At 56.2% G+C, this 23,508-nt stretch overlaps 7 protein-coding genes across 7 annotated transcripts; 4 read left to right on the forward strand and 3 right to left on the reverse strand.

The window, feature by feature from the left end:
• Positions 1–250: 250 nt before the first annotated feature.
• On the forward strand, positions 251–1,493 carry CGCA056_v006565 (uncharacterized protein; the record flags this gene model as incomplete). Its single annotated transcript, XM_037321814.1, has 3 exons — positions 251–811; positions 862–1,191; positions 1,239–1,493. The coding sequence occupies 3 exons, from the start codon at positions 251–253 to the stop codon at positions 1,491–1,493; spliced, it is 1,146 nt and encodes a 381-aa protein (XP_037179754.1).
• A 976-nt stretch (positions 1,494–2,469) lies between these two features.
• Positions 2,470–3,684, forward strand: CGCA056_v006566 (uncharacterized protein; the record flags this gene model as incomplete). Its single annotated transcript, XM_037321815.1, has 1 exon — positions 2,470–3,684. The coding sequence occupies one exon, from the start codon at positions 2,470–2,472 to the stop codon at positions 3,682–3,684; it is 1,215 nt and encodes a 404-aa protein (XP_037178850.1).
• A 1,573-nt stretch (positions 3,685–5,257) lies between these two features.
• CGCA056_v006567 (Eukaryotic translation initiation factor 2A) lies at positions 5,258–7,379 on the reverse strand (the record flags this gene model as incomplete). Its single annotated transcript, XM_037321816.1, has 2 exons — positions 5,258–6,739; positions 6,792–7,379. The coding sequence occupies 2 exons, from the start codon at positions 7,377–7,379 to the stop codon at positions 5,258–5,260; spliced, it is 2,070 nt and encodes a 689-aa protein (XP_037179752.1).
• Positions 7,380–9,458: 2,079 nt separating this feature from the next.
• On the reverse strand, positions 9,459–11,070 carry CGCA056_v006568 (uncharacterized protein; the record flags this gene model as incomplete). The annotated part of the gene is made up of 7 exons (XM_037321817.1): positions 9,459–9,463; positions 9,567–10,027; positions 10,077–10,552; positions 10,599–10,666; positions 10,717–10,753; positions 10,804–10,823; positions 10,872–11,070. The coding sequence occupies 7 exons, from the start codon at positions 11,068–11,070 to the stop codon at positions 9,459–9,461; spliced, it is 1,266 nt and encodes a 421-aa protein (XP_037178901.1).
• A 2,089-nt stretch (positions 11,071–13,159) lies between these two features.
• Positions 13,160–14,404, reverse strand: RBA50 (RNA polymerase II-associated protein RBA50; the record flags this gene model as incomplete). Its single annotated transcript, XM_037321818.1, has 1 exon — positions 13,160–14,404. One exon carries the CDS (start codon positions 14,402–14,404, stop codon positions 13,160–13,162), a length of 1,245 nt encoding a protein of 414 aa, XP_037178902.1.
• Positions 14,405–18,118: 3,714 nt separating this feature from the next.
• HPC2 (Histone promoter control protein 2) lies at positions 18,119–20,008 on the forward strand (the record flags this gene model as incomplete). Its single annotated transcript, XM_037321819.1, has 2 exons — positions 18,119–19,659; positions 19,711–20,008. 2 exons carry the CDS (start codon positions 18,119–18,121, stop codon positions 20,006–20,008), a joined length of 1,839 nt encoding a protein of 612 aa, XP_037179723.1.
• Positions 20,009–20,874: 866 nt separating this feature from the next.
• RRP14 (Ribosomal RNA-processing protein 14) lies at positions 20,875–22,770 on the forward strand (the record flags this gene model as incomplete). Its single annotated transcript, XM_037321820.1, has 3 exons — positions 20,875–20,895; positions 20,993–21,076; positions 21,193–22,770. The coding sequence occupies 3 exons, from the start codon at positions 20,875–20,877 to the stop codon at positions 22,768–22,770; spliced, it is 1,683 nt and encodes a 560-aa protein (XP_037179722.1).
• Between the last annotated feature and the right edge of the window lie 738 nt (positions 22,771–23,508).

The raw sequence follows: 23,508 nt of genomic DNA on the forward strand, positions 1-23,508 counted from the left end.
GCAAGCCAAGTCTCCTGTGTTGCATCGCTTGCGAATGTGCGAAATCAACATGATATTTCGAGGCTGCGACGGAATGGTTTACAACGAGACATTTGTAAGGTGAGGTCTCGTGTATATAAATGGTGGTGTTGCTCTGTTCTGGACCACCAGATGTCTCCTGCCTCCCCCTTCTATCCATCAACTTGCCTCTTCCCTGAGCCTGCACATACACACAGCATCAAGAGTTGCCATTTTATTGCAGCTACTCACAATGGCTGCAACAAACCAACCCAACAACTTCGCCGCCAAACTTGGCAGGATACATGAACTTCTGGGCTTCCGAAAGAGGTATAACTTCATCCTCTTCGTCAACTTTGCGGGCGCCCTCATGGGGTTCATCCTAGCCCGCCTGATGTATCTCAACTTTGACAAGGTCTTCTGCGGACCGGGCTTCAGCACAACTGAGCGCGCATTACCCGGCGAGTGTTATTACTACCGCAACTTCACCGTAGATTGGATAGGGATCATCATGCATCTCGCATGTATCTTGCCTGCATCGTTCCTCGTCTGTTGGCAGTTCGTCCCCGCCATCCGGCGCAAATGGATCGTCTTTCACCGAATCAACGGCTATGTTATCCTGACATTGTCTGTCCCGGGTACCATTGGTGCACTTATGCTTGTAAGACATGCTGTTGGCGGTGGTTTAGAAGTTCAAGCCTCCGTTGGATTCCTCTGTCTCGGTTTCTTGGGTTCACTTTTCATCTCGATCATTGAAATCAAGAGATTGCAGATTGAACAGCATCGCGCTTGGATGCTTAGAGCTTGGTTTTATGTAAGTCACCGCCTCGCCATCGTTGAAACTTGCTGACCTAGCCTTGACAGGCCGGCGCCATCATCACATTGAGACCGATTCTTCTTCTTGCGGCGCTCGTCATCAGCAAGCAAGGAGGATATTACGTCTCTCTTCCTTGTGCAGTGATCGAACACATGCTGGGAGCCGCGAATGTGAATAACACCGCGGTCGCAACGTCTTTCCTCTTTGAGGGGTGTACCCCCTACACGTCGGGGGAAAATCCGAACCAGCAAGTGCCGATTGAGGCGAACTTCTTTGACAGGTCAACTCCTGCACCAGCCACGGCATCTCTACACGCCAGTTTTGGCATGGCTGGATGGTTAGCGGGCGCAATACATGTAATTGGAGTGGAAGTCTACGTGAGTTTCGTGAACGACCCTACCCAGGCAAATGCTAAGATCGATAGCTGCGTCTCACTCCAAAGGAAGCAGAGAGACTTCGGCATGTGTCCTACCAACGACAACTGGAAGCCGGCATGCGCAACCCTGGCAGTGCAGGTCTGACGCTAGACATATTGGGAGTTGAAGATAAATGGGAACCAAAGGATTCCGGACGACGTGACGGAGACGGCGGGAATTCTCAGGACTCGGGCAACTCGTGTCTTGAGACTGGAAGTACGGAGAAGCAACCTCAGGGCTATGCTGAACGATCTATAATGTAGCTTACTCACCATTTGTACCAATGTTGTTATCCGCGCGATGTAAAAGCAAGCCCTGCGAACAAGGCACAACCTCTGGGCAAAACACCAAAACATCAAAAACATACAACACCGGGCATTCGCCGATCGTCACCGACCCGACTACTACTCCAGCCCTCAGTGGCTTATCTATGGGAGAACGGACGGGATCCCGAGCTTTCCAATGGGTATGGTCGTATGTGATGGCTGAACATCGTGAGGTTGAACATATGGCCATCAGGGTGTCAGAGTTTCCACAACGAACGAACTCAAACTGCTCAAAGACTCACGAAGAGTCATATGACTGCTTAGGAAAACTCGCAAGGTTGGAAAACAATCATGGAGACCGCCTTTTGTGGGGTCGCTTAAGACCCAGTTCACCCAGTTATTGATAGTGGGCTCAACCTTGGAGCCTCACCTCACCTCTATTAGAGAACCTTGGGCTTTAGGGAAAGATCAGTCCTGAGGACTTGCTTTAGAGTTGATATGGTTGACCCTTTTTGCCCTTCCTTCCTTTTTGGCCATTTCAGCACAATGGAACTTTAATTTTTGGCACCTTCCTGCCCTTCTCTTCTCCTATGGCTCCCTTTTTAAGGAAGGCATCGCCGCTTCGGTCGGGGATTCTTTTCTCTTCCTTCCTGGCAACAGTTCCCCTACTATCAACGTTTAATGCAGTATTTCTTCACTGAACCAAAAAATGGCCATGCAAACTTCTCGCGCTCTTCCTCCTTCCCCTCCTCTTCCTTCCCCTGCACTTCCCTCCCTCCCCTTCGCCCTCCCCTTCACCCTCCGCCCTGCCCTCCACCCTACCTTCCACCCTGCCCTCCACCTTGCCCTCCCCGACACTTCCCTGTCGGTCAAAGACATGGCGAACCGTTTCTGAAAGTTACCCCTGCGCCATACACGCAAGTCCTTCCTGTCGGTCTTTCCAAAAATATGAGGTAGCTAACAGGCTGTTAGAATGTCTGAATTCAGACTGGCGGACGAGGCGGCGGAGGAGATTCTCGCGTTCCTGGGCCTCACCTACGAGATCGACTTGTGGAGCCATGAAGTCCCCACGTCTCTCATTCACCTCAGCGAGTGCGATCAGGACGTCTTGTCCGAGCTCTACGTTTCTTACTTGATGCCAACCGCTCGTTCAATCTGGTGGCAACCCAACTACTATGGCATCAAGGAAAGGCTGATGGTCGACAAGAAGGAAAAGCGCGCCACTACGAAAAAGAACGGCGTCGTTGAGAGAAAAGACGTCGTTACGAAAAGACTTCTAGGCAAGAAGTACCCTCTCTTGGAGAACAAGGCCTGGAGACAATGCCATGCCAAAGCGAGCAAGGTCCTTCGAATTTGGCGCAAAGATCTCTCGCGTCTCTTCCCCGAGCTTCGACCCGACGACTATGTGCCAGAAGACGAGCTTGCTGACGAGTCTGCTGACGAGCTTGCCGGCGAAGATGAAGTCACAATTTCAATGAGTAACCGCGGTAGCAAGCGGAAGGCAGAGGCCGCCGCAGAACCCAAGCCGAAGAAGCTCAAGACAATCGCGGCTGCTCCTCCTAAAAGCCCCCACGAATCCAAACCAGTATGGCAGACTTCCACGCCCTCTCAACGTTGCGCCATCTCTTTTCTCATCACGCCCCCTCAGAGCGGTGGGAACAGCCCAGTCCTCGGCGATCTCGACGATTTCGACGACACCGACGACGAAGACCCCCTCCCAATGGGCAGACGACGAGGCTGTCCGGTCCGCACTCTCGAAAGAACACCGCCTCCTATCTTCTGCCCTCCGCCCTCCGCTGCCTTACCTATTCGCGCTATGTTTTCCAAACCTGGAGCGGCACTCAAGCAGGAACCCGAGACCAGCGAGGATGAAGATGAAGATATCTTACCAATGGGAAGACGACGAGGCCGACCGATTCGCACTCTTGAGAGAACCACGCCCGCCATCTCCTGCCCTCTGACCACCACCAATCTGCCGATACGCGCGATCTCGTCGAAGCCAGTGGAGGCACCCAAGAAACAGGATCCTGCGACGCCCGACGACGAGATCGAGTTCGTCATCAAAGCCGTTTATGAGGCCGCCGTTGCAGGACGCCAAAAGACGGAGCGAAAGATCAAGAAACTGGGCAAGAAGATTAAGAGCCTGAGCAAGATGATTGAGAAGCTGACCGAGGACATCCAAGCTTGATCGGTCTGCGTTGCGAAGAGGGGAGGAATGGCATCGGAGCCACAGGGCGTGGCTAAACTGAGCTTCCACTTGGAATTGCATAGCAAGATGGATTGTGCATGAGCGGTTGGACAGCTGAAGACTCTTTGGCATTGGCTGGACGACTTTGAAGTGGCTTATGTTAAGGGTTTTATAAAACCCAGCCAGCCAGTGGTTTTGCAGTAAGGGATCCAAAGTGGTCTATAAAGTACCAACTTTACAAGTAATCCTTACTTAATACTATTACTTCACTAGCATCATTTTCTTGAGCCCATCATTCGTGCCTGCCGTGCCCCCTTTATCTCAGGTGTCCTGTGGATGGGATCCTCCTCACGAGTACTAAGAAGTGTTTGCAAAAGCAGAGGGTACTTATATCAAAGTCTTCTACAGGACCGCCTCAGTAGATCAACCAGCCAGACGGGACATACACTATCCACGATTACTCAATACCGAAAACCCTCTCAAGCTACTTCTACCCACGCTCTCTCTTTCCAGACCACACAAATCATAGAAGAGGTATTTGCAACTTCCTTCTCCCTCCCCTTGATTCCATCACTCGCCATTCTGTCCCATCACTGCCTGAATGAATCTTCAACTTTGCCGGCTGCTTTCACAAGACTCCAAAACGAGAATCACCTCCAGAATAGGAAACCACGCCAGACAGCTTCGGGAAAGGCCTCGCCGCATCATGCCATGCACTCCCAATCCCCGGTCAACCCGAGGGACACTAGCCAATGACATCCGTGGCGATACGCTTCTCTGCCGCCCTTGCATTACAGCGAGGTGGGGATGTGGTCTTGCATGTCTTAGCCTGCAATGACCTATTCCGCATGTGAGTGCGGGGAGAAGGATGGATGTTGGGGGTGTACTGCTGCAGAGAAGTTCAGAAATCCAGGAAGAACAGGAGTATCGAGAGAAGTTGGCAGCAGCTGCTCTGTAGTCTAGCAGAGGTTGAACAAGCATCTTTTGAGCCATTTTGCCTTCTTGGTCATAGAAGACCTCACCGCATCAGCTGAGAGCTTAGTCAAACCCCACGCCCCAGATTCTCCAGACTATATCCTACGTTTACTCTCAATGCGTTGGGATCAACCGTCTTACCTTCAACGTAACCCGCAACCTACCTTAGTTCCTGAATTCCCTATTCAAAGTGTATCTCTAGGCTGCTGGCAATCATTGGTTATCAAGTAATCTCTCCAGTGATGGTAAAATTGCCACCTGACCAGTACTGTGTACTGCTACCCTGCAATAGAGTTCTCTCACGTCGTTGTCTGAATTCACCGCTGCATGTCTGCATCCTTAAGGATGTCCCTTTGTCCAAGTAAACCTGCGCCTCACGTACATTGTCCAAGACGCTTGCAAACACCTTCACTTAAATCAAGACAAGCGTCACGCATGGTAAGCCAATTAAAGTGTGGGCGCGTTCGCGCCATGCAATTGCATTTGTTGATCCTCTACGCATGATCCATACCCAGTAAAACGATTTAGTGGGATCCAGGTAGCAAAATGATGCCTCCTAGATTTTCCCCTTTTCTAACTTCAGGCCGTCCTCTGAAATTTAGCGGCCCTCCTTCTCGAGACCCTCCAGCTCCTTGAGCACAGAGGTCTTGGTGCCAATCTTCTTCATCTGGGTGTCCTCAAGCTTCTCACCTCCAGCCAGTCTCATCTCGAGGTCCTCGATGGCACGCACCTTCTTCTGCAAGCTGCGAATCTTCTTCGCGTTGGGGTTCTGGCCGTCAGCGCCGGCGTCGTTGGCCGCCGCGGCCTGCTGGGCGTTGTTGGGCGCCTGGGGCGCGCCGTTCTGGCCACGGTGGGTGTTGCTCCTGTTACGAGGCGCACCCGGGTTGCGAGAGTGGCTGCGGTGACGGTGGTTGTTACCGCCGCCGCCGCCGCCACGGCGCTCGGGGCTGCGACCCTCGTGGCCGGATTTTCCAAAGTCGCGCGGGGGCGGGGCAAGGGAAGCTCCGCCGCCGTTCTGACCCTCGGGGTTGGCCTCGCCCTCCTTCTTCTTGTTGTTGCGCTTCTTCTTGTTCTTGAGCGCCGCCTTGGACAAATTCTCATCGCCTTCGGCGGTCTCAGCTCCCGGGATCTTGGGCGCCGCTCCGGGAACAGAAAACTCCGCGCCGGGCACACCACGACGGGGGCGGCCAAATCCGTTAGGTCCAATGGGCGCCGAACCGTTGTTCATGCTGACGTGAGCGGCACCTCCCTCGTCCTCACGCTTGAAGTGGAGGGGGGTAGCGAGGCCACGAGCACCAGGGGGGCGGTAGGCTCCCGCAGGCTTGCTGGGCGTCTTGACAGAGCCGAGATACGTGGCTGCGGACGCGTGCGGGGCGGGGATGGGGTTCATGGGGTCGCCACCGGCCACCTTGTCAAGCGCCTGGGGTCTCCAGAGAACGTTGTACAACTCGACCATATCCTCGTTGTACATGAGGGCACCGCTGACGTGCCAGAGCTTGACGCCGTTGTCGACACGGAGACGGGGAGAGGTGGTGGCCGTCATGATGTAACGGCTGTCTGGGCTCCACGTGCACACGCTGGGGTTTCCGCCCTCGATGGTGTAGAGCTTGCGGAAATCCTTCTCGAGGTCGTAGATGTCAATCTGGCCAGCCAGATTACCGAAGCCAGCAACCAAAGCGAACCGACCAGTGGGTGAGAAGATGATGGTGTTGCGGGGCCCAAGGGGGAACGAGTGAGTCGCGACGGCTCGGTGGTTGAAGATGGTGGTCTTGGCGGGCATGTATCCGTAGACGACACCGAACTCCTTCGAGTTCGGGGACCAGGAAACGTCGTGGATGGGGCCCTCCTTGTCGAGGCTGACACGGGCGTCAAAGGAGCCGTTGACGCTGAGCAGGTACAGCGTGGTCTCGCCGTAGTAACTCTTGTTGGACTTGTCGACGTCGGTCTGGGCTAGCACGAGGATGCCGGTGCCCAGCTGGTTCCACTTCAGCTGGACCTTGTCGCCCTTGAAGAAGGTCTTCTGGGAGATGGGGGCGTTGAACTGGGGAACGTTGAAGACCTTGACGGCAGCAGGTTGTCCCTGGACAAAGTTAGCGATTGCATTGGCGTGATGCCTTGGCGTGTAAACGTACCTTGCGCTCGGGAATGAAGACTGCAACGGCGTAGGAGCGGCCGGGCGCCAGAGCAAAGTCGGCAACGCCCTCGGCTCTCAGCTTGTTCCAGACGGTGCCGAGATCGTGGCTCTCGTAGAACTGGACTTCGTTGGTGACGAGACGGGCACAGTACTTCTCGTCGGCCGTGTACTGAAGGTTCCAGCCTCCTTGAGACTTCTGGACGTACTTGCCCAGGGGCAGCTTGTCGGCACCAGCAACACCCTCCTCGACGGTGCGCCAGACCTTCAGGTTCTTGGTCGCGTCTCCATTCTCGTCCTTGGCGGGTCGCTCCCAGGTGATGAGGAAGGTGCCGAGAGGAGAGAAGCCAAGCTCGTAGACGTTGAGGATGGGGAGGGCGAGGACCTGCTGGCCAGTGGAGGCGTCGACAACAGTGACAACTTCGGGGCTCGCCCAGGCAAAGTATCGGCCGCAGGGCGAGTATCCACAACACCGGAGGTTCCCTTCGGGCTTGACGAATCCAGAGAGCGGCTGGTAGGCCGGGGCAGCATCAAACAGGCCGATGCCCTTCTGGGTTCGGTAGGCAAACTGCAATGATGAGGACGCCATAACTAGTCAAAGTCACAGTGTGTATCTAGAGCAGATGTCTGTCGGAGTATTTGGACGTTCTTGGGTGGGATTTGATTCTTCTTCAATCGGGGGTGAGACCTGAGGTCGTCGTCGTCGATGTCGATGTCGATGTCGTCGGGATGGGCGGACAAAGGCAGATGGAGCTTGGTGAAAGTTGCTTGTAGGTCGAACAGGGGACACGGAGTATCAATGGATGTTCCGGCTATGCTCGTGTGCAAGGAAGCTTGTTGTGATGGAATCGTCGGCGAGCGAACGAAACGAGACGGGCGATGTTTTCTGATCTAACGTCGGGATTTGATAGACAAAGCTGGCGTCGAAAAAGTCTTGAAGGCTTGTCGACGAGATGGCGTGTGACCGAGCAGCGAATGAGCTGACGGAGCAATCTTGATTCGTCCGGGGATGATCGAGATGTGCAGAGACACACGGGCGATGGGCGAGGAGGCAGACGACGGGGATTCGACGACTGGACAGCTAGGCTGGGCGATGACCGATTGACGGATTGAGCGACGAGAACCCAATGAAGAAAAATGGGAAGAACGCGAGGGGAGGAGAAGGGGAATGGGGAGAGAAGCACCCTGGGGGGGGGATTGGCGTGCAACGGTGCGTGTTGTTGTGTGGGCTGGAGAAGGGAAAGGGAAAAAGAGAAGGGTAGGAAAGGCGAAGTGGGATTTTGTGAATATTTTTTTTCTACTTCCGTCGCCTTCGCGGGTTCGCCATGGGCACTGGCACTGGCTGGATTGGATTGCTGGCTGCTTGCTGGCACACCCCGGTCGCCTCACCTCTGTGTGTTTTTTTCTTTCTTTTTTTGCCCGAGCACTTGCCAGGTACCTTGTCACTGGGGATTCAGCGGAAAGTACCTACCGGCCCGTTGCTTGAGGCGCTGCTGGCCGTGGTTGGCCTGGGGGTGTGAGATGGTCTGAGGTGTTGTCTGCCAATGCAAGTACCACTGTCCAAGATGCTTGAGGGCAATCTGGCCCCATTGCACACGCTCACAACTCGGGAGTACATGTGTAGCTGACTGGTCACTGGATGGTCCAAACAGAGAGTTATTTATACGATAATCATATTTGGCTCCTCCCAAGACGTCGTATGGAGGGCGGTTTGCTGACGTGGTGTCAGGTGTCCTTCAGCTCTGCTGAAAGGTACATGTTAGAGTCAATGCCAGTGCTGAAAGCCACAGCACCGTCCGCCGGCCGCATCCACTGAGGGTGCCCGGTGACTGGACCACCATTTCAGCCCAAAGGTGACCTCCCTAAGTGAGGTGGCCCACAACTCCCGGGCCCGGCCTTGTTCCATGGGATTTCCAGCGCGCAAGGCGTGACCCTAGTCTCGGCTGCTCCCTCCAGGCGCCGCGAGAGCTTCTGGGCCAATCACATGTTCCCACCCGCTTACGGCGCCGGCATTCAAGACCTCTGGTCCTCTGGAGGAGAGAAGGGTCCAGTGCTTTTTAGTGGGCTGGCTGCTGAGACCCAATCGTTGCCTCGTCCCGCCTGGATTCTGTACGTGTCTTATTCATCGCTTCTTCACCAAGTCCATTGGCTTGCTGTGTTTCGTCTCCTCGTTGATATTGTCATCTTTTTAAAACAGATGACGGCTCTCGGTCTAGCTGGCCAACAACCACAGCATGGCCTTCCCACGATTCTCCCAAAACCTCACCACCGGCACCGGAACCCGTTGCCGTAATTGCAAGGCTAAGGTTGCTGCAACGCGGGCACGGCACTGACACCTCCTCGAATCAGCCACAGCCTCCGTCCGCGACAGGGACAGGACCTCTGCCGTCGCCGCATGAACCGCGTGGATTCGGCCCTTGCGCTGCGTCTCCGCATGACAAGGACGGAAATTAAGGCCCGGCTTCTGTGCTTCACACAGGGTTTCCTTCCACTGATTCCAGCACAACAGATACCAGATTGGCGAATGTGAGGCGGACCATTGGCATTGACTGCATCTGCTTGGTGTCAGCTCATCAATGACGGCGGCCGTATTCTGTCCAGGGTGACTTAGGGTGACTTACTCTAAAGCTTCATTGATCCTCACGGATTGCAGGGGTCGTATCGGTGTCTATGCTGATACGTCTTGGACCATGGCGATGAATGCTTCAGCGTGAGCTCGGCATGCCATTGTCCGAAATTCTTTAAAGTAAATACCAAGATCCACCTCGTCACCTACTTGGGCACTCCCGCCCAACATCCGGCAACGGCCTCAACATCGGCAGCGGACCCAGCCAGCCCTCATCACCGCCCTCCGGACCCCTTGACGGGCCCGGCGAATCAAAGTTGTGCGTCGGTCGCCGTGAGAGCACCGCAAGCTCAATGTCGTAGTCCTCTCGCCGCGGCTCGCTTCTCTCCGTCTCCGGGCTCATGTTCGGTGTCCAGTTCGGCGTAGAGGCCAGCCTGTCCCTGCTCGTGGCGTTGGTGCTCCGCAGCCACGTCCTGTTCCGCGTGCTCCCGCCCGTGAACCTTGAGCAGCAAGACGAAAACGTGTCAATGTACTTTTTCGAAGTGTTCCTCCACGACGACGACGTCGACCGCGGTGTGTTGGGCGATATCCTACGGAGGGACCGTTGCTCGAGGAGGTAGTTGATGGAGGGAAAGCACGCGCATATCAGCCCGATGGCGAGCTCTCCGGTGCTGCTGGTTGTCAGCAATGCGTCCCGTTGTGTGGACGGACCCAACTTACACGGTCCAGTCGAGCGGGACAAAGTCGACGGTTGGATCTGTCGTGTCTTCGAACTTGAGCACGAGGTACATCCGATAGGCGGTGATGCCTACCGCGACGCCGCCAGCTCCCAACAGCCCTACGATTTTGACCTTTTTCAGCAAAGAAACACGCAGGGTCCACGTCAGGATCACGGGGATCAGCAGAATGGCGAGATCGGATACGATGCCCAGCGTGGTGTCGTATATGAACAGCTTTGTCTGGTTGATGCACTTGAAATTCCGTATTGTGGGATCCCAGAAGGCGTTGATGGGGATGCAGACCAGTGTCTTGGCGACTTGGGCCGGGAAGTAGCAAATGAGGAAGAAGACCAGCAGAGCGTGCAGTGTCCGGGCGACGAACAGGTCGACGGAGAAGACTCGCACAACCAAGAGCAGGATGGCCACCTTGGTGAAGAAGGCGGCCGGGGTGTACAGGAGAGAGCTGATGTAGAGCCACTGGTGAAGTCAGCACTGGCGCTGTTCCCTCTGCAAGTCGCCTTACCTTTTGCAGCTCTAGGAAGTTGGCCTCGGTGATCTCCCAAATGTGATATCCTTCTCCGTGCCGAAGCTCTGTCTTGGTCAGCCACATAAAGGTGTCGCGGGGTAGCTGCCTCACTTACTGAAGAACACGGTACCGTTGAGCAACACAGTAAAGAACTATCGAGTCAGTGCTATGCGTATGCAGCGGTGAATCGTTCCAAGCTCACCCATCCAAGCAGACAGCTCCCTGCGACCCTGTTAGCTAACATCAAGCAGCGTCGGCCGGCACACCTACAGTCCTCCAGTCTAAACCTTCCATGGGCGGACAGCTTCACATACACCCGTATCGCAAAGAACACGACGACAACGACCTGGATGATGGCCATGTAGACGGTATGCAGCGTGTGAAAGATGTCTCGCGGGTTCGCAAAGTCGGGCGTCTCCCCGGGAGGCGGCGGCGCCGCTCCGATCGGACCACTGGAGGAGCTGCTCATCACTGGGCTCAGTCCGGTTCCATGACGGGACGTCCTCTTCTCCTCTTCCGCGGGGATGATCGTGTATCACATCAACGGTGGAGTCCTCAAGCAATGACATCCATCGAAACAAAATGTGGCGACGCGGGTTAAAAGAAGGGCGACGATCGGTTGCTCCCGATGTCAAGATTGCGGGGCCCGGTGGGATTAAAAGAAAGGGTGTTGAAACTACAGCCGAGAAAAGACAATCGTGTACTAGATCAGGCGAGAAATAGGGGAAGGGGTCTTTGATATGATATCTCGGCATGAGGTTTCGCAAGTAGCAGCCATGCCGCGAAGGGGGTGAGCAGTAGTTTGGGCACGACACGAGTAAGACGACGACCTCGACTTGCGATTCGGCGAAGTGCAGACCATTACCCCGACGTCCTGAATCTGTGCTGCCCCCCCCCCCTCCTTCGAAATCCAGACCGTCGCACTAGCCCCGCCCTCTCTTTGTGTTTGTCCAGATCCTGGCTCTACGTCTGAAGCTCAGAAACGGCTTGACCAAGGGGTTGTTGGGAAATCCACCCGAGCCGTGATTGGCTCCGACGGCAACGGCTGTAGTTTAGACACGAAAGCATCGTCTCATGCTGCAAGATCCGTGAGTGGTCCCACCGAGTCAAAGTTGAGAGGTTCTGGAACAAACACAAACTTTATCTACGGACGGACCTTGTCTGGCGTCAGGAGCATCCCAGACTTTTCTTGCGAAAGCCCTGGTGGTTGCGAGCCGCTCGAGACTGGCTGACAGGTGTATCAAAGTTCAGTCACGCAAGAAGAGAAGACGAGGTCCCGGGTCATCCGCTCCAAAGCATCCGGGGAACGGAACACCGATGGCCTTGTGCAGGGTCTTTTGTGGTTCCCGATTCCTTCCTAACTACTCTCCTTGCGCAGGGTCTTGGGAAACAGCCTCGCCTCGCCGAATCAGGCCAAGCGTGCCCGTTCTCCCATACGGGCGTTTGTCCCTCACCCGTGAGTTTTTGCCTTGTTGAGAGTCAGACAGCCCTGCCCTGGGCCCAAGGGGACGGTTCGATGGAGACGATGTCGACAGGTTACGACGAAGGTTCCAGCGGCGCGCGTTTGAATCGTCGAGGCTTAGACGGCCCTGCACGACATTAGGCTCGTTGTTAGTGAGCTGTAAAGCTGGTCAAGCGTAACCTTTTACTGGATCAGCTGCCCGTTGCCGGCAAGGCGTTACAATCGTACTCTGGTCTTGTAATCGTGGTTTTGTCGCCTTACATTTCTGCCGTCTCAAGTCCTTGGAAACCTAAGCCGGCCTATCTTTTCCCTTCGTGGAAACGTTTGGGTTAACTACTCGCCAAGTTCCGGGAGAGTTCTTCTGATGTTGCTGGACGTCATAACAAGGTACAATATGGGTAAATTCACATTGGTCGGACGGCTCCTCTATAGACCCAAATTGCCCCAGTGGTAGCACATAAGCATCGAACCAACAGACACTCCAGATTTGCATGTCGACGCCTCCCTGTAACCATAGCACATGCTTATCGAGAAATGTGGAGACGCAGCACGTGTCACAAGAAAGGATGCCATGACAAAGGCGTCAGGCGTTGGGTGTTCCCGAGACCGAGCTGGGTTGGGCCGTATAAAAGAGTCAGGACACTTGACTCCCTGCTTGGACATGCGGATCGGAGAGCCCAGACCGGATTGTCCCGCGAAGCTGAGCCCGCCCTCCGCATGATGCTGCAAGTAATGCTACCCCGGATTGAGCACGTTGTCGCCATGTGAGCCCGCTGAGCGCAATATGCGGAACGAGTCTCGCACTTGACGATGCCGATCTCGCAGACGTTGCCTCGATCGTGAATGGCGCATGTTGCGGAACCGGAATGTGGCTGTAGCTCCGAATCTCCTCTGCGTCGGCCGACGTTGAAGTAAGAACCCGAACACGCTGCATCCTCCACAGGTTTATTTCATAAAGAACGGTATCCACCCTTCCGAACGTCACATATGCAAAGTTTCTGCCGTCACCGAGTCAGCGAAGCCTCGCGAATCATGTTCTCATGATGGTATCATTGCCGGCCCGGTTGCCCAAGGGCGCTTTTCTTGCAAGCTTCAATCATCGGCCTGACCACTGCTCCTTCCAACCGCCCTTCTCAAACAGCCAGAGTGCCTCCGTAGCATAAGCACGACTTCCCCTGTGCCCACCCTCCACGATGGCCGCCTCGGCGAGACTCTCCAGTATCCTGCCCTCTTGAACGCTGCTCCATATACCTCTGGCTAGTTGGTCTTCTTCTCCGGTGCCCCATTCGCCCTTGCCGAGTCTGTAGAGAATACGACCCAGAGTCTGGAAGGCGATGCAGCGCTGAGCTGGAACGGCACTGCGAGCATAGATAGACAGCTCCTCGATAGTGTATCCCGCTGCCTCTGGTGCCAGCCCGTGGTGGTGTAGCCCTTTGGATACGGGAATCGATCTGCTCAAACGGGGAGGGATCAGGCCACCGCGGAAGTCGAAGCGAAGGTTCGCAATCGGGAGTGATGACTGCCCTGGATAGTACGGCGACTCGCGGTCGGCCGGGCTGTCGGCGGTTGGGATCGGGGCCATCCAGGCAAGCTTGCTCGGATCGGCAGGTAGATTGGGGAAGAACTTCTCATGAAGTGTCTGGAGGAAGTCGGGGTGGGATGGGTCCAAGTCGGGCAAAGCGGGCGCGGCCGGGAAGTGCGTCTTGTCGGGTTGATCGTTCATGGGGAAGAGGTCCGCGGGAGGCGCGGCCGGCGCCTTGTTCTCATCTACAGACACCGACTTTTCTTTTGCTTCCGTCGGGGCAGCCCGAGGCGCCGGCTTGAGCTTCGGTGGCGCGGAGGTGTCTTCGACTTTAATCTCAGGCGCGGGCGCGGACGGCTTTTCGGCCTTGGTCTCGTTCGCGACTGGCGGATCGAAGGGGTTCGGGCCGTGTTGCTCATCGATACTTGCCCGGCCCAGAAGTCGCTGAATGAGGGACGGGTCAAGCGAGCTTAACAGCTCCCGCCTCTCTCTCGCAATCTCCTCTGGTGTCATGTCGTCCAGCTTCTGTTGGTTCTCGCGGTCGATTCGCCGTCGCTCGGCCGTCTCGAACTCGGATTTGGAAGAGCTGACATCTTCTGTCTTTTTCGCCTCACTCGCATTCGCTGCCAGCGCGCTCGTAGCAGCTTGAGCACCCGAGATGTCCTTGCCCTGCCGCTGCTGCTTGAACGCGGACACTCGCGTGCGCTTCTTGTGTGCTGGGAAGCCGGTCGGGGTGGCGTCAAAGTCGTCGAAAACGACGGGCTTCGCGGGTTTCGTGTCCTTCTCGACAATGTCGCCTACCAAAAGCGTGCCGTCCATGGCTGCGTTTGACCTGTATACCGGCGGTGGTGGAATTTGAGGTTACGGTGGTTCAGAGACAAAGATCGCGAGGTGGGGGGGTTTCTTTTTTCCTCGGAGTGACGTACCGTTTGTTTTATTGGATTACCTCACCTTGGGCCCCTGCTCGAAGCTGCCCTGTCCGGAAGAGCCCGTGCGGCACCCGAACTGAAGCTCATTTTCAGATGGGAGTACAACACACAGGGTCATGGGGGCGGAAATTTGCGTTGAAAACCCCCGCAGCTCTTTATCTGTCTCACTTGGCTCAAAAATTCGCACTCTAGGTGCATGCACTGAATGTCGACAAAAGGTTCGAATACACAACGGCGGGGCTGCGGCTTAGCGTCAGGAGGCTCGTCCCAAGTGCAATACCGAAAAAGCGCCGTTTTAGAGTTGTGGCTGACAGGCGGGACTGAGCCACACCAGGTTTTGCATTAGCGTCGATCGTCCCCCGTCGAAATTCCAGAAAAAAAACTTTGGATGGGGGTTCGCTGCGGCGGTTGTGCCGGGGCCGCCTGGTGTTTCCACTTGATTGGCACCGGGCGCTGGCTACAGTACCACCATGCACATCAATCTGCGGGTGCGGGAAATGGAATATGAAACTTGCTGGGCAGTGTTTGAGGAGCGAGAATTGCGTGGCATTGGAACCATCATTTATGTGTTGGGTTATTGTGTTTCTCGCGAGATCTCGCGAGATCTCGCAAGAGAGATTGCAGCGTCTATCTCGTGTCCGAAGGGGCTACAGCGCCGAGGCCATTTCGGCTGTTTATGCGCATGTCTTTTCTGCGTCGATCGTCCAGCTCCGCCGTGCTATCCTCAGCCAGCTAGAAAAACGAATTGGCGTTTGTGTCCGTTGTGTTCGCAGAGCATGTTTTGTAGGGAGTAAAGAAAGGATTATGCACGTTCTTTTTTTTTCTTGTGGCGTGTTGCAGATTCTGCAACATGTCTAGCTCTGTGTTCGTGGCGCCAGCATCTGTGTGACGAGCACCTGCGGAGGGGGGGTGAGACTTGAGGAGAGAGAGACAGAACATCGGATGCATCTGCTTGGCTTGTCATCTCAGCTGAATCGTAATTTTCCAATTAATTCTCTCTGCATGGTCCATAGAGGAGGTAGAGAGGCAACCGCGCCCAACATCTTCATCTTCGCTGCCTGCCCGCCTATTCGTACGACTACGTACGGTATGCAACCCCCAGTGGAGAGAGATCTGGCCCATGTGCTGCCCCTCCTCTGGGCTCGGCATGGTTTACATTGCACAACCCTGCAGCAGGCGCGGTTATCTGGGACGCTATGCCGGATATGGAAGCCGGACGTGGTTCAACGTCAGACGCGCAGGACCCACCCTCTGCTGAGGTGGGCTCTGAGCGTTGCACCGACTGGACTGGCTTTCTTTGACTGGATGTCCATCTGTTGTTGTCTGGCAAAGAAAAGGTACATCGGCCTTGTACCTGCGCCCGGACCCATGTTTCTCTTTTTTTCCTGCGGCTGGCCATCCCATTCGACCGGCGACTGCCCTGCACGCGGTTCCCCTTTCCTGTGTCTTGCCAATGGGAAATTCCACGACCCCTTCTTTTCCTTCCACGTCCCGTCCAGGTTCCTTTCCCCACGGCTCGGCTCCTCTTCTCCTCAACCACCACACAACCCAACCCAGGACAGCGCGGCTGCAGGGCACCTGGCTTTCCGCTTGACGAGCGAGGTACCTGCCCATGTGCCTACCTACCTCCAGCTGCTGCTCATTGAAAGTTGCACCCTCTTGGCCCTTTACCCAAATTTACTACACACCACCCTGCCTTACCTCCCGCACGCACCACCCTCGCTCGCATGTACTTGCACTTGCTCTTGCGTAGCGCCGCCTTTCTCTTCTCACTGTCAAGCTCGCCCCGGCTCACTGTCTCTGTCGCTCCGTCCCGTCCCAATTGATATCGCCGCATCCATCCGGCACAACGACCGCACCTGCTGCAGCACACGCGCGCGCGCGCAATACACACCTCGCCTTCCAAGTTCCCACAGTGTGGTTGACTGTTGGGTTCTTCCTGCCTGCCGCGGCAAACTCATCGTCGGTCGGTCGGTCGGTTCCTCGCAGCCTGCCCTGCATGACTGGTCTACTCGTCGTCGTCCATCGTCCGTCGTTCATCTTGACACCTGACGACTGGTCTTTTCCCCTTGCCGACTGGCGAAACATGGTGTTCTTCCCACTGCCAACTGCCCTAGGGGCGTGTTTCCATTCCCATTCCGCCCCCCCATGCCATTTCCCTTTCCCACCCGACGACCTTGCTCATCGCAAAGTGAGGCTTTGGTACGGTGTACCTCTCTTACCTCACTTTTTGCGCCTTTCCCTCCTCGCACCCGTCCATCTTGTCTTTCCGGGTCTGGCCCACGTTGGAAGTTTACCTCAGTGTACCAAGCCGTGCCTACACAATCACTTCTTCCCTCTCTGGGCGGCCCGTTCACGAGGTGCCATCGCTTCGTCCTCTTGGTGTTTTCCCCCCTTCCCGCCTCCACTTCCCATTACCTTACTTGCCTCCCTTTGGCTGGTGCTTTCCCTCCGGCCGTCCACCTTTGCATGTTGTTGCTTGCTCCCATTCCCAGTTCTCCTGGTCTTGCTTCTCCGTCTCGTCCGTCTGCCGCTCTCCCGCTCCCATTCGCATTCCCCCATCCATTCCGTTCCCCCCAGGCCTAGTCGTTCCTTTCTTTCTTTTGCCTTCTCGCGCTTCTTGGTCCATCACCTAGCCCCGTGGCCCGCCCCCGTCCTGGTCCTCGTCCTCGTCCACGTCCACGTTCCTCGTGGTACTGAGGCCATCTGATCCCATCGATGTGCCCCCCAGCTAGTCCGGATCTCTAATTCGGGTTTAATAATAAAATTTCCCTTGCCATTCACGCCTGCTGAGGCCATCCACGTCTGCTCGGTGCCCCGTTTTTCTCGTCTTGCGCAGCAGCCAAATGTCGGCCCAAAAAATAAATCTTGTTCCCCCCAAAAACGTAGCCATCCCCATCTCCTCTTCGTCGCTCCCATTTCCCTCCTCCTTTCCCCTTCTCACAACTACCCACGACACTGCAATTTTGACTGCAGCAACACCAAACTCATCAATTTCGACGTCTGCGCCCATCGTCGACATCGCAAAAAGACCATCATTCGCTGCAGCTCAATAAGCTGTATCTTTTGACGGCCTCCATTTCCCTACGCCGATCCCGATTTCATCGATTTTTCGACCTCAACGGCGTCGACTGTCGTCAAAAAACACGTCTCGGAGAGCTCTTGAGGTTATTCACGAGTTCCCACCCCAGCGACTCCGCACGGCCACACCACAGGTGACCAACTGCTCATCTGTTGCTGCAGCCTCTCCTGCCTTAGCCAACCTAGTCCATCTTACATAATTCTACATACCCCGACACCACACCCCCAAATCGGCCAATCCGACACCGCCAAACGCCAAACGCACTGCAACACGCGCCCCCTTGTACCTGACAAAAAAAGTGAGGTCATTCACGACGCTCTACCAAGGGAACCCGCAGCACAACGAATCTCACCAACCCCTTCGATGCACTGCAGCTTCTGCAGCTGTCGCCATTAGAGACATCCTGGAGCTGCATCTACACTCTTTTTCGTAATTGATTGGCGGTGCACCACCCTGCAGAAGGACCTAGTTAACTAGAGTCCACTCCGGCGCGGTCATTTTGGTGGTGGACGAGAGCAAGATATGCGCGACAACTCCTCGCCAGATCTTTCGTCACCACCTTCCGGCTCTATCTCAGAACCCGGCTCGCCTCTGCGAAGCCAACCCAACAACAACAACATGGACATGGATGAAATCATCGTCGACCCTTCGCAGCCACGCTTCGGCGTGCTGTCGGGTAACGAGCAGCCCCAGCCCGAGGTCCGCTTGACGGCCGCTGGCCTCCCCAGAAAGAAGCCCGGTCGCAAGCCCGGCTCAACGGTTAAGCCCAAGAACCCAGATGAGCCGCCCAAAGTGCGCCGGCCCAGGAAACCTCGCGATCCCAGCGCGCCCCCGATTCAGCGTAAGAGGAAATCCGCGCCTGCCCAGGATGCCGATGCAGGGTCGGACTCAAAATCTCTCGCGGCGGCAGCCTCGTCCGTTACGCCCCCATCCCGACAGGCCAAGATTACAGATCTCGTCAGCAATTTCGACTCACGACCGAGCTCTGCCCAGCCCGAACACACAGCACAAAAGGTCCCCAAACGAGAGGACATTCCACGCTCCATGCAAAGCATCCTGAATTCCGATCCCGAGCCCGAATCGAAGCCTCAAAGCGCGTCTTTGCCTACGCGTACCAGCGGACAAAGTTACGACCCCATCCGTGGTAACTACGACCCCATCAGAGAGATCTTCGGCAGTGCCTCGTCCCCACGACCTCCTGCGCAGACTGTCGCGCGGCCAAGCGCATCTCCGTCCATCGCCAGCCTTGTCGAGCCCACACATAACGTAGCCTCCCCCAACCAGAGCTTCCGCGCCTCAACGCAGTCTCGTCCGCAAGACTCCGCATCAGTCCCGGCATCACCGTCATATCCGGTCAGGTCAACGCCCCAGACAATCTCCAAGCCGCCGGTGCCAGAGCAAAAGTCGCTTGCTCCGCCGCCTTTGCCTTCAAAGGCGGACAAGCCTAGAGAAGCCGTATCAACCGCCGGATCAGTAGCCAGCAAGAAGCCTTCACCGAAGCAAAAGCCGCAAAAGTCCGGTGTCTCGTCACCAAAGATGAGCGCCCTGGACGAGCCCGAGGGCAATGCCGACCGGTCCATTCTCGACTTTGGCAAGTCCACCGGAAAGGAATACAAGGCGCCCGATATTGTTCTCGACATCCCCATCAAGCCGGGCGACACAAATATTTACGTCAACGTCATGCGCATGGCCGAGGAGAAGTACGGATGGGATGCTCTTCACCCTCGCTTGGCCGAGAAGCGCGACCGCAAGGCCAGAATCGCCGCTGCATCAGCTGCCTTGGAGAAGACGGCGTCAGGCCAGGAATCTGGCGACGAGATGTCCGAGGACTCAGACAAGGAGGCGAGCAACGTCGAGATGGGCGGTATGACTAGCGGCGCCGAGCCCGAGAAGCCCAAGAAGAAGAAGCGCAATTTCAAGGAGGACGAATACGACAAGGACGATGACTTTGTCGACGACTCTGAGCTTCTGTGGGAGCAGCAGGCTGCGGCCAGTCGAGACGGTTTCTTTGTCTACTCTGGACCCTTGGTACAGGAACCGGAGAAGCCAGCTGATAACCTACGGTATGTTCACTCTAGCATGTCACTTGAAGGCGGTTCACTAACACATCTCAGACCTGATGGCTTGCCCAAGCGCGGTCGTGGCAGCAGAGGAGGCCGCATCGGCGGCCGTGGCGGAACCACTCGCGGCGAAGGAGGCACTGGCCGCGGCGGCGGTCCCGGTTCCAGAGGCGGGCGTGGATCTCGTGGCGGTTCCCTCACGCGCAAGCCGCGTATCACCAAGTCGGAGAAGGAACAACGAGAGCGCGAAAAGGCCGAGAGAGAGCGTCAAGCCGAGCTCAGCAAGGCCGCCAACGGCTACTCGCTTCAGCCCCAGACGCCTTCCTTTGCGGCTGGAATGGCTGGAGCTTAAACACTCCAATAGGAGAATCCTTGATTTGCAGCCATCGTCACTGGCAACCGTTGCAATGCAACTAGAACAGCCATGGCTTCCGGACGGCGAGGGCACAAGCCTGCATTGAATGTTGATATGCGTTGTCCTGGTCTTTGACGTTATTTGGGTTGACATGGTTCGGCATGGTATTACTGTTCGAGGGCGGTTTGGGACGGCATGGGATCCCGGAAGAGCGGCGTTTGGCGGACTGATTTGTTGGACGGACCGGAACCACGACCGGGTCCACTTAGAGGCCTACACTGAGAGGAAACGCCGATAAAGAGTTGCCGGTATTTACGGAGTTCAGTTGTATTTCTAGAGGCGTTTCGCGCTGGAACTGCAAACAAAGCATTGTGTACTACACGCAGTATTAGTTGCCAAAACATTCTCAACCAGCTGTCATTGAATGCAAGCGTCGCCCAGGCGGATGTTTCAAGTGCGAACAAGGTCCCTGCCGAGAGAAAGGCTTGTCGTTCTGGGCCCCGTCCAAGGTACAGCCAAAGACATTTACATATCGGGGCGTTATATCATTGCGGGGGTGCTTACAGCACTCACCGCCCCTGAAAATGGGTGTTCCAGGCGGCAGAAAAGTGCCAAGATTTCGCATAAGCGATTTCTCCACAGTCCAAAAAATTTCGAACGCCCGAAAATTCGCAGCCAGTCCGCCCGCAACCGCCAGCCAGCAAAAGCTCACCTCACCAAGTAGAGTTGTCCTGCACCGCCCAACCGCGAGCACTCTCACCCTTCGGCAGCCACCCCTTCAACCCTTGCGGCCCTGCGAAAGAAGATTATTATTCCTTGCAGTAGGCATATTCTTTCTGCCCTCGCATCAAAAGGTTCAAAAGATGGCGGACGCTTCATTGCAGGTTCGTCAAAGTCCGTGCCCCGCCACCTGCATGGAAAAAACTAGCTGGTGGTGGTGATGATTACTTTTGACGCCAGCGGCATTGACATTTTACGTAGGACCGCCTGCGCGAGCACTCAAAGGCCTTTGATGGTCTTTTGTCTCTCATTCCAGCAAAGATGTATTATGGGGAAGATAACTCTGTATGTTTGCCCTGCCTAACGGATGCCTCTCATGTGGCAACGGACACCAACCTCCGCGCTTTATCAAACCGCTTCGAGCTATCGCGACAAAGGCTTACGCGGTTCTTCCGTCACAGGAACAATGGAAAAAGAAGAAGCAGACCAAGGCTGAGGCCAAAGCAGCAAAGACGGCCAAGCTGGATCCCGACAGCGAGCTGAACCGCAACGCCAAGGAGGTCATGGACGAGCGGGCGCGCAGCAAGAGAAAGCTCCAGGATATGCAGGAGGAAGAGGACAAGGAGGATGACGACGAACCGATTGCTGGCGTCCAGAGGGAGCTCCCCGGCCAGGGACTCCGCAACAAGGAGAATAAAAAGCAAAAGACTGCCGACCCGATCGACACGATTGACGACGCCAACCCTGCCGAAATGTCCCAATCACAGCTCATGAGGCTCGCGAAGAAGGAGGCCAAGACGCAGAAGCGCCAGGACAAGAAGGAGAAGAAGGCGACGAAGAAGGCCGCCAAGGCGGAAGCCGCCGGCGAAGAACCAACAGAGGCGGCTGCCGAGAGCAAGCCTGCGGAGCCTGCAAAGGCTGCGAAGGCTGCGAAGAAGGCCGCGCCCAAGAAGCAACAGAAGAAGGCCGAGTCGACGGATGCTGCACCTGTCGAAAACAACCACGACAGAGACGAAGAGGAGGAGGCCTACGAGACCGTAGACGAGGAATCCGATGATGACGAAAAGCCCTCCAAGAAGAGCAAGGACGTGCGCCCGCTGGACGTCGCCGGCATGGACAACGCCGCCGACACCAGCGGCGACTCGACCCCGCAATCGCCCACCTTTGACGCCGCCCAGAACACCGCCGACCCCGCGAGCACCACGACCTCCACCAGCTCCACGGTCCCGCCTTCCGAGAAGCCGAAGCACATCAAGCTCCCCGCCGACACGTCCGCCCTCCGCGCCCGCCTCGCCGCGAGGATAGAAGCCCTCCGCGCAGCCCGCAAGGCCGACGGCGCCGACGGCAAGCCCATCCGCACGCGCGCGGAGCTCATCGAGGCCCGCCGCGCGAAACAGAACCAGCGCAAGGAGCACAAGAAGGAGCTCCGCCGCCAGGCCAAGCTCGCCGAGGAGGCCAAGCGCGAGGAGGCCCTCGCCTCCAACTCGCCGAGCGTCATGTCGCCCCGCATCGACCTCGACCGCGACGACGAGCCGGCCAACTACGCCTTCGGCCGCGTCGCCTTCGAGGACGGCACCAAGCTCTCGCACGACCTCTCGCACGCGCTGACGTCGCACAAGAAGAAGGGCCCCTCGGACCCCAAGACGGCGCTCATCAAGATCCAGAACCAGAAGAAGCGCCTCGCGGCGCTGGACAAGGAGAAGCAGGCCGACATCGCCGAGAAGGAGCAGTGGCTCATCGCTAGGCGGCGCGCCGAGGGCGAGAAGATCCGCGACGACGAGGGCGCGCTCAAGAGGGCCGTCAAGCGCAAGGAGCAGACCAAGAAGAAGAGCGAGAAGGCGTGGAAGGAGCGCAGCGACGGCGTCGCCAAGGCCATCCGCGAGAAGCAGAAGAAGCGCGACGACAACATCAAGAAGCGCAAGGACGATAAGCTCGCGCACAAGTTGGGCCGCAAGAGCGGCAAGAAGGTCGGCGGCGGCGCAAAGAAGGCGCGTCCCGGGTTCGAGGGTAGCTTCGGCGGCGGCAAGAAGAAGAAATAAAGAGTGACGAGAATGAAGTGAGGCAAGGGTGTGAGGGAGGCAAAAATTAATCGATATCCTGGCGAGGGGAAAATAGGGTCTTCGAGCATCATCCACGGATGTACGGCGTTTAGGGGGAACAATATTTTGTATTTCTGCACAAAAAAGGGGATGGCGGCGTAGGAGGGACCATGAATGCATTCTTCAAATCGTTCTAGCCATGACAATTACGTTTCCCTTCCGCATTTCTTCGTTCCCAGTCACAACGGAAGCAAAGCAAAACGCCAGTGTTCCTCGCAACACCACCAAGAAGGCTGCAATAGACATCTCTCGCACTCTCTCCTGCGCGCGCTGCTTTTTTTTTCAAAAGTTACATTAAAACGATCGCTTACGGTGGGGGAAAAAACGTAGTTGAACCCAACCAACTACACATGTGTTCTCTTTTTGGCCTTTCCCATCTTCCCTTGTTTTCTCCATCTCGCCCCCTGCCTTGAGAACCCTATCGTGAGGTTGCGCAACTGAGAATGGATAAGAAAAAAGCGCCACCTTTCGGTTGTCCCCCCATGATAACCCACCCCATCCGCCATGCCTAGATGCAACACCAAATTTTGTGTGTGGGTTCGGGGGAAAGAAAAGCGAAAAGATCATGTCCCCTTGCTTTGTTTCATCATTTCTCGTGAGGGTTCGAAGATGGAGGTTTGGGGAGCAGGATGCTGCGGCGCTTCGATAGTGTCGTCTAGGTGCAAATAGGATTGGAAA

This window comes from Colletotrichum aenigma (genome assembly GCF_013390185.1).
Source record: "Colletotrichum aenigma strain Cg56 chromosome Unknown KSG_Cg56_contig04, whole genome shotgun sequence".
Classification (NCBI taxonomy): Eukaryota; Fungi; Ascomycota; class Sordariomycetes; order Glomerellales; family Glomerellaceae; genus Colletotrichum; species Colletotrichum aenigma.